Consider the following 17,755-nt stretch of genomic DNA (forward strand, 5'->3'; position numbering starts at 1 on the left):
AGAAACATTCCACGATTCCTGCCTTTTCAAAATATTTCTAAATTATTAAAAAAAAATTATTCTGGGCTGCTGATGCTTGTGTAAAAGAAGCCATTTCATTAAGAAAACCTAGTGTTATTAAAATAAAGATTTAACTCTGACTTGACCTTTAGTTTACAGAAAACTTCACAACAAAAATCAAGGTGCAGAAATATCCATGTACTAAGGAGATGTTGCTTATAAAACCTTATGAGGATCAGGACCTAGGAAAAAATTCTTTCTCGTCTCTCTGTCATTCTCTCTCTCTCAATTTCCAGCTACATTTAATAAGTGCTAACTATAGTGTCAGGTATATGCTAAGGGCTTTACCTGATGTATCTCATTTGATCTTCACCTTAATCCTTTGAGGTGGGTATTACTGGTTACCCATTTTACATATGAAGAAAAGGGAGGCTCAGGAAGGTTACATAACTAGCCCAAACTCTTAGGTATAAGTGGCATAGAACCGACAGCCCAACTTTTATGCATTATGCTATATTTCCTTCTACCCCACAGTTTTCTCTTGTCTGCATTAAATCACCTTGAATTTTGACCCCTCCTAGGAGCCAAAGTTGTTTCTAAAACAGATCTACTCGTCATTAGTAATAAAATCCTGGAAATTTTTAGGCATCTTGAATTAGGGCTGGGCTCCCACATTCTCATCTGATCCTATACTTTTCATGTTAGTCAGAAGAGGTCTGGGAGGCATAAAGGCATAACATAGAAAGCATAGCACAGGAAGCACCTTTTTGACCTGGATTTACCTCTCAGCTTTGCCACTTAATAGCTGTGTGCTGTTAAACAGTGTCTTTAACTTTCTGCCCAAGCTTTCCTTATCTGTTAAATGGGGCTATAAGGCTTTCCTTCCTAGGGTATAATAGCATCAAATGAATGGTGCCTGGCACAGGGACAGCATGCAATAAAAGGTACTGTTGTTGTTGGTAGGTATGACAACATCACACAGAATCCATCATACAATGATTTGGCTAGAATGTTCTCAGGAAAATGACCCAAAGTAGGAGATGTTCCTGGAATTAATTATACAGTGCAGTTCAAACAGAGGGAGGAGGAGGTGGGCTGGAGAGGGGACTGAGGTGAGAGCAATCGGAAGCCTAGTGGTTTCTATAGGCGAGGGCTTCATGAGAACTCTGCTGCCTAGGGAACCCAGATTGGAGCCGGGCAAGAGTGGATTGCAGGAGGGATGGGCTTTAAATTTCAACTTTGAGAATCAAATTATAGACCAATGGTTCTCATGCAAGGATGGTATGACACCTCTGGGCCATTAGAAAATGCATGAAAGTAATTTGGGTTGCTGCAATAATAGCAGATGTTAAAAACCCAGGTAGGTGAGGAATGCCCACTCCCCCCACAAAGCTCATCTTCCAAATGCCAAGGAGGCTAACACTGGGAAATCTAGCCATCGGCAAGGCCGGAGGCTTCACTGTAGAAATATAAATTTATAAGCTATGATAATTCAAAAGCATTATAGAGACAAGAGACTTTGAGAAATGGAAGGGGCCAAAGAGGTGAAGGGAAATGTAGGGTGAAAATTTATTTATCTTACATAGTGGGTGTTAAGAGACACTAATGTTTATGGGTCCAAAAATAGATGGTTAAGTGGATTAAAGTTATAAAGGGAATCAATAGGAAAATAAAAAGTAAAAATATAACTAAAAATTGTGAGGAAGAGAGAGAAGAGGAGAAGAAATGGTATAAATAAGCTACATTCTTTATCTTTCAAAGCAGAGAGTCAGAAAATACTGTTCAGATTAATAAATCAGCAAATGGAGGTAGAAACACAATATTTATAATTATAGAGGAAGTCATCAGAAAACAAGGCAGAAAACTATTAGAGAAAGAAGTGGAATGGAATGAAGTTTGAGTCCAAGGGTAGGGAGTGGTAAGGGAAAGTCTGATTTTTCATTATATCCTTTCTCTGAAGTATTCTTTGTATGTTATTTCTACCTGTGTACATTAACGTCAGTGAACTTTATTTAGTTTCTTATCTTACATAATGCATGCCTCTATGGTGGACGTCAAATGGTCTCTCACTCCCTGAGGAGCTGTTTCTCTTTAGCAGGGACCTATGGAAACTACAGGCCACCTTCAGGACATGTGTCCAGAGTTCTGTAGTGTACTATCTTTTCATAGGCATTGGGGAGTTCCTTCCGAGACTAGAGACTACAAGACCTTCCCACCCCCCACTGGGCCTCCATACATTTTTCCTTAAGTGACTGGGGGAAAAGTGTACCATTGCTGGAAAGGATGCAGGTCAGGCTAAGAAGAAAATGAGACATTATCTGAGGGGCTCGTATTTGCTGGAGGGCTCGCTCCCATTCCATGGTAGTCAGATAAGAGCAGGGTCTCACTCTAAAGAAGTGGAAAGATTCCTGAACAACCCATGTATTTGTGAATAGAGAATATGGGGGAAGTGTGGTGTGGGGTGGGTGGGGGCAGGATTTAGAATCCAACAGGGTCTGAACCTTAGCCGTCCAAATACGAGTACAGCGAGGCCTCTATTTGTCACTATTTTTTATATGTACAATTGGTAGAACCACTTCTCCATACTGTCTTTCTGTGAGATAGTGAGATCATATGTTGTTAGTGGCTTACACATCTGTATCTGAATATTCTTTCATCTCTGATCTCCTTAAGGGTGAATTGGAGCCTCATTCATCTTTACATACCCCGCACCAAGCATATATCTAATAAATGCTGGTTGACTAAAGGATTAAATAAACAAATAGATGGATAGATGAATAGATGAATGGATGGATGAATGAGTGAATGAATAAATGAATGAATAAAAGTCAAATGAATGCATGAAATGCTTTTTATAACTGCTTTTAAAAACATTAGCAAAACAGCCTGACTAGGTAGTGGCACAGTGGATAGAGTATTGACTTAGAATGCTGAGAACCCAGGTTCGAAACCCCAAGGTCATTGGCTTGAGCGTGGGCTCACCAGCTTGAGCATGAAGTCACAGACATGACCCCATGGTTGCTGGCTTGAGCCCAAGATCGCTGGCTTGAGCCAGGGGTCACTGGCTCAGCTGGAGCCCCCACTCTCCCATCAAGGCACAGATGAGAAAGCAATCAATGATCAACTAGACTGCTGCAACCATGAGTTGATGCTTCTCTTCTCTCTCCCTTCCTGTCTGTCACCCCCCCCCCAAATTAGCCTAACGAAGGATGGAGTACAACAAAAATTCTCTTAATTTATGGTGCATCCCTGATTATGTTAATCTGGTGCAAGTCTGCTCATGTTTGTGTATGTGTGTGAACTGTGGCTTCAAACTGAAGTTTAGCTGTTAAACATATCCTCTGTCTTTCAATTATTCTCAGGAAGTCTAAGAAATAAACAAGCCAACTCCCTAGGTGGCCATGATTTTGAGACATAGAAAACCGGAAAGAACTGAAGGAAATAATTGTATATGACTGGGGACAGCATGTGGGTTTGAAACTGTCAGCTTCAACAGAAGAAAAATAAGACATCACCAGTTGAAAATAATTAAACAGAAATTCAATAATCCAATCCAGCAACCACAAATGAACAAAGAATTGTGCTGGTTCCACTTACCTTGGTAGGCATGGGCTTCTTAAAAGCTATTTCCGCTTGCATCCAAACACCCCTTGGGGACTCCAGCACAGACCAGATCTTCTCTTGAACCACATGGTTCTCTTCAAAGATATAAACTGCTAGGGTGTCACTCATTTTTAAAAACCCATAGATGGCATAATAAAATCGTAGACAATATTGCACGTTTCCTGGCAGGGAGGGACCATAAAGCCTTCCAATGTAGCCAGGCTGAGATGTAAACTTTGTGTTGGCCAGTAAGAAATACCCTGTGAATAGGACAAAGCAGTGAGTGTATCAGTAATGAAAGTTTAAATAATCTAGCCTAGATTATCAAGTGGGAAAATTGGGTTAAAGAACTGTAATTTGTCAAAAGACTATTTCCACAGGCTTTAAATGGTCAAGCATTTTCTAATATCTGTGGCTTAATAATAGAGTATACTTATACTACATTGCCAATAAACCTTCTCTATTTTTTTGTGTGTGAGAGAGAGAGACAGAGAGAGAAAGGAAAGGAGAGAGATGAGGAGCATTAATTTGTAGCTGCGGCACATTAGTTGTTCATTGATTGCTTCTCATATGTGCCTTGACTGGGAGCTCCAGCTGAGCCAGTGACCCCTTGCTCAAGACAGCAACCTTGAGTTCAAGCCAGTGACCTTGGGCTTCAAGCCAGTGACCTTTGGGCTCAAGCTAGCAACCATGGGGTCAGGTCTACGATCCCACACTCAAGCCAGTGACCCTGTGCTCAAGTTGGTTACCCTGCACTCAAGCCAGTGACCTCAGGGTTTCAAACCTGGGACCTCAGCATCCCAGGTCAATGCTCCATTCACTGTGCCACTATCAGTCAGGCTAACCTTCTCCAATTCTAAGTAAACTTCATAAACAAGTATAGATTTCCAACTTCATAAGCCCAGATTCTGGTCATCAATTAGAATGTTTCATTTTCATGACCATGTGCCCAGTAGTGAATCACAATGACCACAAAGTTCATAGCAGAGTTTTCCTTCTCCCTGCAGTGACCAGTGGAGATGGAGAGACTACAGGCTGGGCTGGTATTCCTGTGGAGAGGGTGGATTTATGCATCTGGGCAGAGCCTACCACTCTCTCATCATATGTTAAACCTGCCTCTCAAGAGCAGGTTTTAATCAGATAGACCTTCCTAGGTGCTGAAAATCTGTGTTCTTCCCTTATTCCTTCTAAATAACATAAAGAAAAGTAAAACGAAGAACTTCCCTCCCACCCGTTCCACCACCCCCACAGTTAACGTAAAACAGGTCTATGTATCTTTGAAAGCCTGGGCATAAAAGAAAAACATATAGAAAGTTCTCACTTAAAGTCATCGATAGATTCTGTGACTTAAGCGAAATGACATACAATGAAACCAGTTTTACTATAGACTAACTGATGTAAACAAGAGTTAAGTTCCAATGGCATCTCATCAATGTTATAACAAAATATATTGAATGACATGATGTTATTTGGGGGCCTGCTGTACTCTACATTTTTTCTCTTCTTTTTCTGCTCCTCCCCCTTTAAATTTTTTTGGGTGCCTCAGTTTTTGCTATACAAGTTTAGTTTTACTCAATTATTTAACTCATTTGGCAGATAGTTCTATGGTTATTTCACAGGAGCGGTATTATAAACTGAATCGTATATGTACATGTTGAAACCCCAACCCTCAATGTGACTGTATTTGGGGATAGGAGCTTTGAGGAGGTAATTAAGGTTAAGTGAGGTTATGAGGGTGGGGTCCTAATCCTATGGGACTGATGGCAAAGAGAGGGAGAGAGAGCTTTCTCCGCGTGCACTCAGAGGAAAGACCATGTGAGGACAAGCTGAGAAATGCAATCTACAAGCCAGGAAGTGAGGTCTCACAAGAAACCAACCCTGACAGCACCTTGATCTTAGAATTCTATGCTGTAGAACTGTGAGAGAATAAATTTCTGTTGTTTAATTCACCCAGTCTGTGGCAATTTGTTATGGCAGCCCTAGCAAATACATGTAACCACACAATAGCCAGCAATCTTTTTTTTTTTTTTTTGTATTTTTCTGAAGCTGGAAACGGGGAGAGACAGTCAGACAGACTCCCGCATGCGCCCAACCGGGATCCACCCGGCATGCCCACCAGGGGTCGACGCTCTTCCCACCAGGGGGTGATGCTCTGCCCCTCCAGGGCGTCGCTCTGTTGCGACCAGAGCCACTCTAGCACCTGGGCAGAGGCCAAGGAGCCATCCCCAGCGCCCGGGCCATCTTTGCTCCAATGGAGCCTTGGCTGCGGGAGGGGAAGAGAGAGACAGAGAGGAAGGAGAGGAGGAGGGGTGGAGAAGCAGATGGGCCCTTCTCCTGTGTGCCCTGGCTGGGAATCGAACCCGGGACTTCTGCATGCCAGGCCGACGCTCTACCACTGAGCCAAGCCAGCAATCTTTTTGAAATCTAAATATGGTCATTCTCATCTCTACTTAACACCTTTCAATGGTTTCTCATTTCCTTTATAATAAATTCCCAAATGCTTACTCTGGCCGCTACACCCACTATCTACCTCCCTCTCTAACTTCATTTTCCTCCATTCTTCTCCCCTTGGAGCAGCCCCACTAACCTTCCGATTCCCTGGAGTGTCCAGCTCTTTCCAAACTCGATGTCTCCACACACGCCATTCCCTCTGCCTGGAGGTTCCCACTCTCCTCGCTCATACCCACTTCCCTCAGAAGGGGATTCCCTGAATCCCCAACCAAGATTAGGTTCTTTCTTCTGTTTGCTCTCAGAGCTCACTCTTCATTTATTTTGTTGCACTTACACAGGTTGTAATTATGAGTTTACATTTGTGTATACACTTGTCTAACATTTCTCCTGTTCATTAAAATGATTGTCAGCTAGAGAGGATAAGTTTTATACCTGCTTTTTCACTCCTGTAGCCCCCAGGAGTTAGTCTGGCCAGGACCAGAATAGGTTTTTGTGGGGGCCAGTGTTTCTACAAGTTAAGCAACCTCTAAAGAAAGAATACAAAATTACAAGTATAATATTGCAAAGGCCTCTTTCAAGGCTTTTCCTATAGCCCTTGAGGGACCCTGAAACCTAAGCTTCAGGAGCTTTCTGATAATTTCACCCCAGTGTCCAGTGTATAAGTAACTGTCAAGTAAATAAATGAGACACTAACTCCTTGAGAACCAGCTCTTTCCACCAGTTTCTATGGGAATGAGCCATTAAAGCGATATGTAATCCTTATTCAGGGAGCTCCAACTGGTTTCTAAGAGTGCCTTGTAGATATATCCATCAAGTGCCCACCCAACACTTCTAATAGCTTTCTCCCCACACTATATTTTCTTATAGCAGCAAAATACCCATATCATAAAATTTACCATTTCAGTCATTTTCAAGTGTGCAATCCAGTGGCATCTAGGACATTCATTATGCTAGACAACCACCACCACTTTTAGTCCCAGAACATTTCCATCACCCCCAAAGAAAATTCTATCCCTATTAAGGAGAACTCCCCATTCCCTCATCTTAGCCCATGGCAACCACTAATCTTTTTTATCTATAATTTGCCTATTCTGAATGTTTCATATAATTGGATTCTAATAGCTTTTCAAAGGTACTTCTCCATTTAAAGTGAAGAGCAAGATAATTTCCAAAGGTTTGGCTTCTAATCACCTGGCAAATATTTTTGCTAGCCCAGCAACTTGAATTCCAGTTTTTAAAAAATGGTTTAAAGATTACCAATTGTTCTTGCTTCTTCACAGCTGCCTTTTTTTTTTTTTAAGTTGGCATCTTCATAGGCATAGAATAAGAATGGAGAATGTAGTGTGAAACTACTAGCCTTTTCCCACCTCTCTCCCTTTTCCCCTCCCTGAAAGTCCCCGTATGGACAGATCCCAGGTTTACCTAAGCCTGAAGTGTGGTCGCCGGCCCGATACATGTTTGGTTTTACTTTCACTCGAGTCCAGCCCGGACCGTCTTTATCTTGGTAATAGTTGCAGAGATCTTCCTCAAAATTGCAGCTTGCTTCTGAGGCCTTGAAAGAAAGTGCTGAGCACAGGAGAACCAGGGTTAAAGCAAGCCAAACCAGAGGCACGCGAAGGACTGCATCAACTGACTGACAACTATGTACATGTCTGCGCCAGGGGAGACCGGAGAAGTACACACAACATAGTTTTACCCTACTGGCACGCTGACAGGTTAGCATCAAACCAACACGTCAGTATAACAGGAAAATTGTTCTTTTCCTCCCTAAAGGGATGGAAGGAAGAGGCTCTTTTCACATTCTATACAAAAAATAAAGAAGTGCCGGACTTCAAAAGAAATTTCTTTTCATGCAGTAAAGACTGCAAGCATTTAATCACACACTTCTCCACAATTAAAAATTCATTTGTACAAAATTAAGAAGAAAGAAAAAGAAAAGGTAGGGGTTTTAGGAGATTCTTGATTTCACGTTAAGATGTATTTTAGAAATAATATTTTCCAGAAATAATTTTTCTTTGTTGATCAATCTCTGTGTCAGAAGCACAGCCACCCTCTTGTTTATAACTGACATTCATAGTAGGAGCTGATCTGCCGGAAGAAAATCATGACTTAATATAAACCATGCTGTTCAAAAAGATATATCAATTCTGTCATCCATACTGCTATCGTTGGCTTGAAATATCACCTCGTCCAAGATTGCCTGAAGGGAATGGGATATAAAATATTTCTCCTCTCTTAAGAATAATTTGGTTCCAGCAACAAGTGATTACAAACCTTACTGTTCCGATTGGCCTCAGAGCCCAGAGAGGCTGGAACCAAAGCTTGGAACACATTCAATGTAGTCAAGTGGGATCCTGCTTGGCATGCTGACATCCACTGGTCTAATCTTTCAGGGCAAGAGAAAGGGGGCACTGTTTTGAATACCTGGAAAACTATCCCTAGAGGAACATTTGAGCTCTACGAGCAGTGAGCTGATGAAAGAGGGAGCTGTTTAGGGACAAAGACTCAGTATACTCTCTCACTTCAACAATTTTCAAAGCAAGAAAACATTCAAGGGGGCTGAGAAGCTGGCCCAGATTAAGGGAACAAAAGAGGCATGACAATCAAATGCTACAGGGATCCAAGATTCAACCTTGGCCCAGGGAAACCAACAGCTATAAATGACATTATTGCTACTGGCAAATTAGTATACGGGCTATAGTTTAGTTGATAATATTCTATCAGTGTTAAATGTCCTGAACTTAATAATTATGTTGGAGAGCATGTTTGGTTTTAGAAAACATGCTGAAGTATATAGAGGTAAAGGGGCATCATGTCCACAACCTACTCTTAAATGTTCGATCCAGCAAATGGGGCAAAATGTTAACAATTAGTATATCTGAGTGAAGAGTATATGGGAGTTCTTGATAATATACTTGCAAATTTTGTACGACTTTGAAATGATACAAAAATAGAGTTCTAAAAACACTGAATTAGAAAAAGAAAGTGACTGACATTATAAAGAGAAGAACAGGAAGACATTGTTCCTATATAACAAACCTGACTGCTTCTCAGATGCTGCAGCCTAGCAGGTGTACAGAAAGAGCACCCTGATGAGCCAGACAGGGGAACAGGAAGTGAAGAGAACCCCCAGCTCTGAGGCTGGGGACTGGCCCCACACTGCTCGGCCTGACTCTGTCAGCATCAGGGGACATTTTAAAGCCAGAAGGACAGTCTTTCAAAAATGAAAGTGGCCCTGGCCAGTTGGCTCAGTGGTAGAGCGTTGGCCTGGCGTGCAGAGGTCCCAGGTTGGATTCCCGGGCAGGGCACACAGGAGAAGCGCCCATCTGCTTCTCCACCCCTCCCCCTCTCCTTCCTCTCAGTCTCTCTCTTCCCCTCTCGCAGCGAGGCTCCATTGGAGCAAAAATGGCCCGAGCGCTGGGGATGGCTCCTTGGCCTCTGCCCCAGGCGCTGGAGTGGCTCTGGTCGCAATAGAGCGACGCCCGGGAGGAGCAGAGCATTGCCCCCTGGTGGGCGTGCCGGGTGGATCCCAGTCGGGCGCATGCGAGAGTCTGTCTGACTGTCTCTCCCTGTTTCCAGCTTCAGAAAAATACAAAAAAAAAAAAAAAAAAATGAAAGTGATGTCATACAAACAATGATCCTCTGATGTCCCCCCCCATGGAGATCTGATACCAAGGGACACCCCATGATGTTGTCCAGTCTTAGTCATCCCTCTGCCACTTACTAATGCAAAATCAGATGGACTTTTAAAATCGACAGGTAGCTGTCTAGCTCAGAAAATGGTGTGGCATTCCTCAAAGCTGTGCTCAATGAGAACGGCAGACCAGTGAAATTATTCATCAGGAATATATAGCAAAGAATACACCCCTGAGAGGCCACAAGAGAACCATAACCAATTTATTAGCTATGGAGGAGACAGCAGGAGGTGGTATTTGAACTTGAAAGTAAGCAAGAATCTGTTTTCTCCATGGTGATAAAGTGAGTCATACAGAAAAGATTTTTTCTGAGGATGAGACTATATTCTGCTAAATAGCTAGTCCTAGAAATGGATTTGTCCAGGACCCTGAGGTCTGATAAAAAGAAAGTTTCAAAAGCATAATTCAGAGCCTAAATCTTTTTCACCTAGAATGCTTTTCTGACCATGACATAGTTTCTAATTCCTGAAGATGGGGCCAGAGGGCCTGTTTGTGGCCTAACAGGAGCTCTGAGATCTAAAGTGTGGGGGAAAAGCCTTTGCTTCAGGCTTGTTTTAGAAGCACTTCTCAAGTGGAGATCACAACTGAGCTACTGGGGAGTGTTAATGATGTATTTGAAGTATAAGGAAGGAATCAGGCAGTTGGAAGCCACTGAGCATTAGAGCAGTAGCTGACCAGAAAACAAAGTCCGTCAGCAAGGTACCCATAAGCATTATAACATAAGATTTACATCAGGGGTCCCCAAACTTTTTACACAGGGGGCCAGTTCACTGTCCCTCAGACTGTTGGAGGGCCAGACTATAAAAAAAATATGAACAAATCCCTGTGCACATTGCACATATCTTATTTTAAAGTAAAAAAACAAAACGGGAACAAATCCAATATTTAAAATAAAGAACGAGTAAATTTAAATCAACAAACTGACCAGTATTTCAATGGGAACTATGCTCCTCTCACTGACCACCAATGAAAGAGGTGCCCCTTCTGGAAGTGCGGTGGGGGCCGGATAAATGGCCTCAGGGGGCCGCATGCGGCCCGTGGGCCGTAGTTTGGGGACCCCTGATTTACATTATAATCTCTTCCTTTCTGACATCTGCACTTTTTAGAAATGAGAGGCTCTGAAGATAATCTAATCAGATGGAGGGTTTGGCAGTTTGAGAAGAATCATGGGAGCGTTTCTCAGCTTTTACTCTGCTCCTTGGAGTTCATGGAGATGGACTCAGAATCAGTCCTAGAGATCTAAAAGGCTCGTCAGTCTGTGTGCTAGAAGGGTTTGGGGTACCATGTGCTCTTTAAACTGCTGAATTTGCACAATAGTTTTATTTTAGCATGAGCCATGCTGAAAGCAGGCTAAAACAGTTCAAAGCTGACTTGGGAATAAGAGTGGGTGGGACCTGGTACCAGACCAAGGAATCATGATGCAGGAGAGGCGGGGCCAGTGACCAGGCTGGGGAGATGCTTGAGGGCCTCTGAGCTAAGGAAGGCTTTGACAACTTCAGCTATAATCAATGCAACAATTGGAGCCAGGTTTCCAACTGAACAAGAGGTCTTGGTAGAGTGTTGTTACTGATGAATAACAAGATTGGTCAAGATTGGGATTTCAGATCAGGTAGACATTGTTTGAGAGTATATCCATGAGTGTCAAGCTCCTCCCAGTCCCTGGCCTGAGTATAGGTGGACCCGACCTCAGAGAAAAGGTTGGGCCTATATAGGACCGAGCAGTGATGCTTTTACTTTGGGGTGTTAAGCATTAAGGCAGGATTCCTAGAAGTGAATGGAATCAACTGTTAGGCATTAAAGGACTTACAACCTAAAAGGAGAGTTTATTTCTATGATCTACACTCTAGATAAGTGGTTTTCAACTGCCGGTCAACAAAAGAGTTCACCACCCTGATGTTGTATGAAGATTATAGACCCAATGATTATAGACTCTGTAATCTTCATACAACATCAGGGTGGTTGACTCTTTTGTGGACTGGCACAAACTTGCTGGTGGGCCAGCAGTTGAAACCACTGCTCTAGATCTAATGGTGGAAGGGAGGGAGTTTGTGGGAAGAAAAGGCTTGGAAAGAGAAGTACTAGAAATCAAAGTGGGTGAGCAGATAGGTCTCACTGTCCTCTGAGCATCCTGGGAAAATACTCAGGGAGCAACACAATATTGGTGTTTAATCCCTGTGACTCTGTAGTGGGTCTCAGGTAGGGGATTAACTCTAAACCCAATCACATGGTAGGAATGAGATGCTTCATGTGTTGAAATAATTCCTGTCTTGGCCTACTAGGGAGGTGAGGGAAGATGCTAGATCCAGCTGGGAAAAGCAGAGACAACAAGTCTGGAGCTATCAAGATAAAGAAAAATGTTAGCACCTCTTATGAAACAGAAGGCCACAAACTATTTGTGAAATGTAAGATGAAGTATGAAAATCAAAGGGCTCAGTTTCTAAGACTTAGAATCTGGTTCACAGCAGCTTAATAAAAGGCACAAAGCAGGCTCCAGCTTCCACATTCAAGGCAGTGCTCTTTGATGGTTCTATTTAATTTCAATCTGAGCCCCTGCTCTCCAGGGAATGGAAGGGAGCGTTTTAAAAATTAAGTAAGTAATATTAAGTTTCATGACCAAGCATTTTCTCTGTGCCACAGTCTGCTAAGGCCTTCATAGGCATTAACTCATATATCTTCCCAACAATGCTATAGAACAGATTCTTCCATCCTTGTCCTATAAATGTGGAAAGAGTTGCAGAGAGGTTAATTAACAAGACCAAGGTCATACAGCTTATAATTGGCAGAGTAGGGATGTCAATCCAAAGCCCTGGTTCTCAAGCATAATACTTTCAACATGTATTAAACCACTTTAAAGCAAAATTGGTGTGGTGGGAAGTTCTAAATACCAATTTGGAGTCTTGGTTGCCCTAACTATATAAAAATGTGAATCTATCACCAGAGATTGACCTACCTTGTGGAGGTAGGTCTTTATGTGGGCTGGATCTTACAGACTAAGGGGCCACTAACCTTTTTAGTAAATGGTCCTTATTTTGCTAGAATCTTTATTTTCCTTTCCCCTGTCAGTAGGAAAACACACACATATTCTGTATATATTTTAAAAGGTAGAATATTTCTAAATATTACTTCTTATTTTTTAATTTAATTTTATTTTTTTAGGTGAAAGGAGGGGAGATAGTGAGACTGCTACATGTGCCCTGACTGGGATCCACCCAGCAACCCCTGTCTAGGGCCAATGCTTAAGTATCAAGCTATTTTTAGCACCTGAGGCTTACTGCTCAGATCAACCGAACTATCCTCAGTGCTTGGGGCCATGCTCAAACCAATCAAGCTACTGCTTGTAGGAGAGGAAGAGGGAGAGTAGGGGGAGAAGGAGGGAGGGAGAAGCAGATGGTTGCCTCTCCTGTGTGCCCTGAACAAGAATTGAACCCAAGACGTCATATACGGGATGGGCTGATGCTCTATCCACTGAACAACTGTCCAGGGCCCCAAACATTACTTCTAAGGTGGCTCATTAGATCCTAGGACCTCCCAGCTGCCTCTTCACCCCACCCTCTACTCAGTACCAATATTGAATAAATACCTCTTCTCACACATGTGTCACTTGGAAATATAAACATTCAATGTAAATGCCTAGTGACAAAGAAAAACTTCCTAAAAATAATGATAAAGAGGTTGTAAACCTGTAATGAGAAATACATATATGACTTATATTAGTCTGACTAGCCATAGAATATAATTAAGGATGACGTCAGAGTAATGGCGGGGTAGGAAGCGATACCGATAAATCTCCCCCAAAACTCAACAAGATCTTCAACCAGAAACAGAAAAACCTATACTTGGAGCTTCCAGATGCTTCGCAATACACCCAAAGGTATGATTGAGTGAAAAATTGGCTAAATATATAACCAAACCCCGAAGGAAATAGGGAGTAAGAAATGCTCCGCCTTCCTCACTAACCTAAACAGGGCGGCTTTCTCTGGTAACTGTGAATATAGAAACTGAGGCGGGCAAAGGGGGTGAATACATCCAGGCCGCGACACAAACGGCCGAACCAGGCTGTGGCACGGAGATCCAAGCCAAGGAAAATCTGATCCTGTGGCAACCCGGGCAATTCAAGCTAACACTCGCGCCAAACCCAAACAAAGAAAGACAAGCGGCGCGGACATTTTACCCGGTCTCCTGGTTGATGCGCAGTTAGTGGGCGAGAGATTTCTTCCTAAGCCCCGGAAGTGAGTGCCCGTGTTGCCCCACGGAGAGGCAGGGTCAGAGGCCTTTCTGTGGGCCGAGGGCAGAGTCTCTGGGCAGCCCCAGCGCCCTGGGAAAGCCACGCACGGGAGGGAGTGAGAACTAATTCCAATGGTGGAGATTTTCCTTGCCGAGGGTGTTTCACTCAGAGGGAAAGCGGCCGGCCTCATATCCTGGTTTGCGCGCGCAGATAAGGAGTGAGCGATTCCTCCGAGTGCCTCGGCAGTGCGCACCCGTGTTATCGCACAGAGGGGCAGAGTCAGGGGCCTTTGTGTGGGCCAAAGCGGAATCTCGGGCCGCCCCAGCGCCTTGCAAAAGCCGCGCACGGGGACGGAGCGAGACTCAATTCCAACGCTGCAACTTTTCCCTGCGGTTGGGGGTTTCACTCAGAGCGTGAGACTGCTGGCCGGATATCCTGGTCTGCGCGCGCAGCCAGTGAGTGAGAGTTTCCTCCAAGCGCCCCGGAAGTGGGCGCCCACCTGTGTTACCGGACAGAGTGGCAGAGCCAGAGGTCTTTGAATGGCCGGAAAGCCCGCCTGATTATGCTGGCAGCTCTGACTGACTGAGCCTTACCCAGAGCCCTGTGCTGAGTGGAAATAGAGTGGGGAGTTGCCAGCTCTTTGAGCCTCTTACTATCCAGGCAGAGGCAGCGGCAACCCCATAGCTGGATTATCAGGCTACTAATTGAGGAAGGAAAGACTAGGAGAAAGGCTCCAGGAACACGGACTCTCTCACTGTCGGAGCCTATAAATGCTAATAGCCTCGACTGCCAACGAGACTAAAGCACAATACATGACATTGCCATAGAGACTTATCAACTGCAAACCTCCACCTGAGTGTGGCAAAGGGGCAAAACCCGGGGTACAGAGTCACCGACCAGGAAGAGGGAGAGAAAAGAAAAAGCAAGAAGATAACCTCTCAAAATCAAGAATAATCTGCAGACTTTATAACCTATCCCATTTTATTATATTTGTTCGTTTGTTTCTCTTATCTTCATTCTTGATACTTTTTTTTTCCTCCTCCAATTTGGCCGATTAACTCTCTACCAGTCTTACTCTCTCCTCTCCTTGAACTACACTACCCATAAGTGTTACATCTCCCATTATCTTTTCTCTTCTCTTCCTTTCTCTCTATGAGGGTTGCACTCCAAAACCCTTAACTCTCTCTCTCTCTCTCTCCTTTCTTTTTTCTTCTTTTAGTGGTTCCCTCTTTTTTTTTCTCTCTCTCTCTTTCTTTTCTCCCTCTATATTAGTTTCTTCCTTTCTCCTTTACATCTCCCCTCATTCAAACCTCAATAACAAACAAATTATCTTATCTGGGACTCAAACTTATGTTTGTGGCATTTTGGGGGGTTTTTACTTCACCTTTTTAACTCACTAGCAGTGCTCCCATCCCTGGCTCTCCATATTATCTAGTTCTTGTTCCACTAAATACAATAGTAATTTTTTAATTTGTCCCCCCATTTTTCCGTTTTCCTCTTAATCCTCTCATCATAACTCTTAGACAACCAACACCTAAAAGCAAATCATTTTATTCTTGACCCAAATTTTTTCCTTATTTGCTTTTTGTGGGTCCATACGCTCTTTTTTTTCTTTTTTCTTTCTTTTTTTTTTTTTTTTTTTTTTTTTTTTTTTTTTGCCCCTTTATTACTTTTCCCCAATTCAGGCCCTCCATCACAGGCATTGTTTGTTATAATTCACAGTCCACCACAAGATTTTCTCAAGAAAGAGGAGAGAGGAGAGGAGAGGAAAAAAGGAGGGGGGGAATAATTTCCTTTTTTTTTTTTTTTTTTTTTTAATTTTTATTTTATTTTATTTTTCTTTATTTCATTATTAATTTTTTTTTAAAAAACAACTCTTTGATTTTTTTTTATTATTTTTTTAAACTTTTTATTCTTTATTAAATCTCATTAATACTATCAACAAAACCACCCTCAGATGCCATTAAGGAAGAGAAAATCGAATATCATGGATACAAAAAAAAGAGAGGTAACACAGCTAGATGAGGAAAAATCTATGGAGAAAAAATTTAATATATTGGAAACCTTGGAGCTAAATGACAGAGAATTCAAGATAGAAATCCTAAAAATCCTCCGAGATATACAAGAAAACACAGAAAGGCAATTTAGGGAGCTCAGAAAACAACTCAATGAACACAAAGAATATATGTCCAAGGAAATTGAAACTATAAAAACAAATCAAACAGAGATGAAAAACTCAATTCATGAGCTGAAAAACGAAGTAACAAGCTTAGCTAATAGAACAGGTCAGATAGAAGAGAGGATTAGTGAAATAGAAGACAAGCAACTTGAGGCACAACAGAGAGAAGAAGAAAGAGACTCAAAAATTAAAAAAAATGAGATAGCCCTACAAGAATTATCTGACTCCATCAAAAAGAATAACATAAGAATAATAGGTATATCAGAGGGAGAAGAGAGAGAAAATGGAATGGAGAACATACTCAAACAAATAATAGATGAGAACTTCCCAAGCCTGTGGAAAGAATTAAAGCCTCAAGTTCAAGAAGCAAACAGAACTCCAAGTTTTCTTAACCCCAACAAACCTACTCCAAGGCATATCATAATGAAATTGACACAAACCAACAGCAAAGAAAAAATTCTCAAGGCAGCCAGGGAAAAGAAGAATACAACATATAAAGGAAGGCCCATTAGATTATCATCAGATTTCTCAGCAGAAACTCTACAAGCTAGAAGAGAGTGGACCCCAATATTTAAAGTCCTGAAAGAGAGGAACTTTCAGCCACGAATACTATACCCATCAAAGCTATCCTTCAAATATGAAGGAGAAATAAAAACATTCACAGATACAGAAAAGATGAGGGAATTTATCATCAGAAAACCCCCACTCCAGGAATTACTAAAGGGGGTTCTCCAATCAGATACAAAGAACAAAAAAAAACAGAGCCACAAGTAAAAGCTCCAAGAAGAACACAATAAAACCAAATTTAAACTGTGACAACAACAAAAAGAAAGAGGGGGAGAAGATGGAGATTAACAGTAGCAAAGGACGATGGAGTGCAAAAGTACTCACAAAATAGTTCGCTACAATGAACAGGGTAGGGACCCTTTTCATTACTCAAAGGTAACCACCATTGAAAAAACCACCACAGAAGCACATGAGATAAAAAAGATAGCAACAGTGGAAAGATGTATGGAATACAACCAAATAAAAACAAAAGATAGAAAAACAAAAGAGAAGGATCAAACAAGACACAAAACTAACAGAAAGCAATCTATAAAATGGCAATAGGGAACTCACAAGTATCAATAATTACACTAAATGTAAACGGATTAAACTCACCAATAAAAAGGCACAGAGTAGCAGAATGGATTAAAAAAGAAAATCCAACTGTATGCTGCCTACAGGAAACTCATCTAAGTAACAAGGATAAAAACAAATTCAAAGTGAAAGGCTGGAAAACAATACTCCAAGCAAATAACATCCAAAAAAAAGCAGGTGTAGCAATACTCATATCGGATAATGCTGACTACAAGACAGGAAAAGTACTCAGAGACAAAAATGGACATTTCATAATGGCTAAGGGGACACTGAATCAAGAAGACATAACAATTCTTAATATATATGCACCAAACCAAGGAGCACCAAAATATATAAGACAGCTACTTATTGATCTTAAAACAAAAACTGACAAAAATACAATCATACTTGGAGACCTCAATACACCGCTGACGGCTCTAGATCGGTCATCCAAACAGAGAATCAACAAAGACATAGTGGCCT

General features: G+C 42.0%; 1 protein-coding gene across 1 annotated transcript in view; it reads right to left on the reverse strand.

Annotated features, from left to right (window-relative positions):
* Window positions 1–17,755, reverse strand: part of MAMDC2 (MAM domain containing 2) — a 201,543-nt gene that overhangs the window by 61,448 nt on the left and 122,340 nt on the right. The window contains exons 8-9 of the mRNA XM_066368010.1: window positions 7,477–7,620; window positions 3,598–3,863 (exon numbers count right to left, since the gene is read on the reverse strand). Of these exons, the coding sequence (XP_066224107.1) occupies window positions 3,598–3,863; window positions 7,477–7,620 (410 nt within the window). The remainder of the gene's footprint in view (window positions 1–3,597; window positions 3,864–7,476; window positions 7,621–17,755) is intronic.

Source organism: Saccopteryx leptura, chromosome 2, assembly GCF_036850995.1.
Source record: "Saccopteryx leptura isolate mSacLep1 chromosome 2, mSacLep1_pri_phased_curated, whole genome shotgun sequence".
In the NCBI taxonomy this organism is placed as follows: Eukaryota; Metazoa; Chordata; class Mammalia; order Chiroptera; family Emballonuridae; genus Saccopteryx; species Saccopteryx leptura.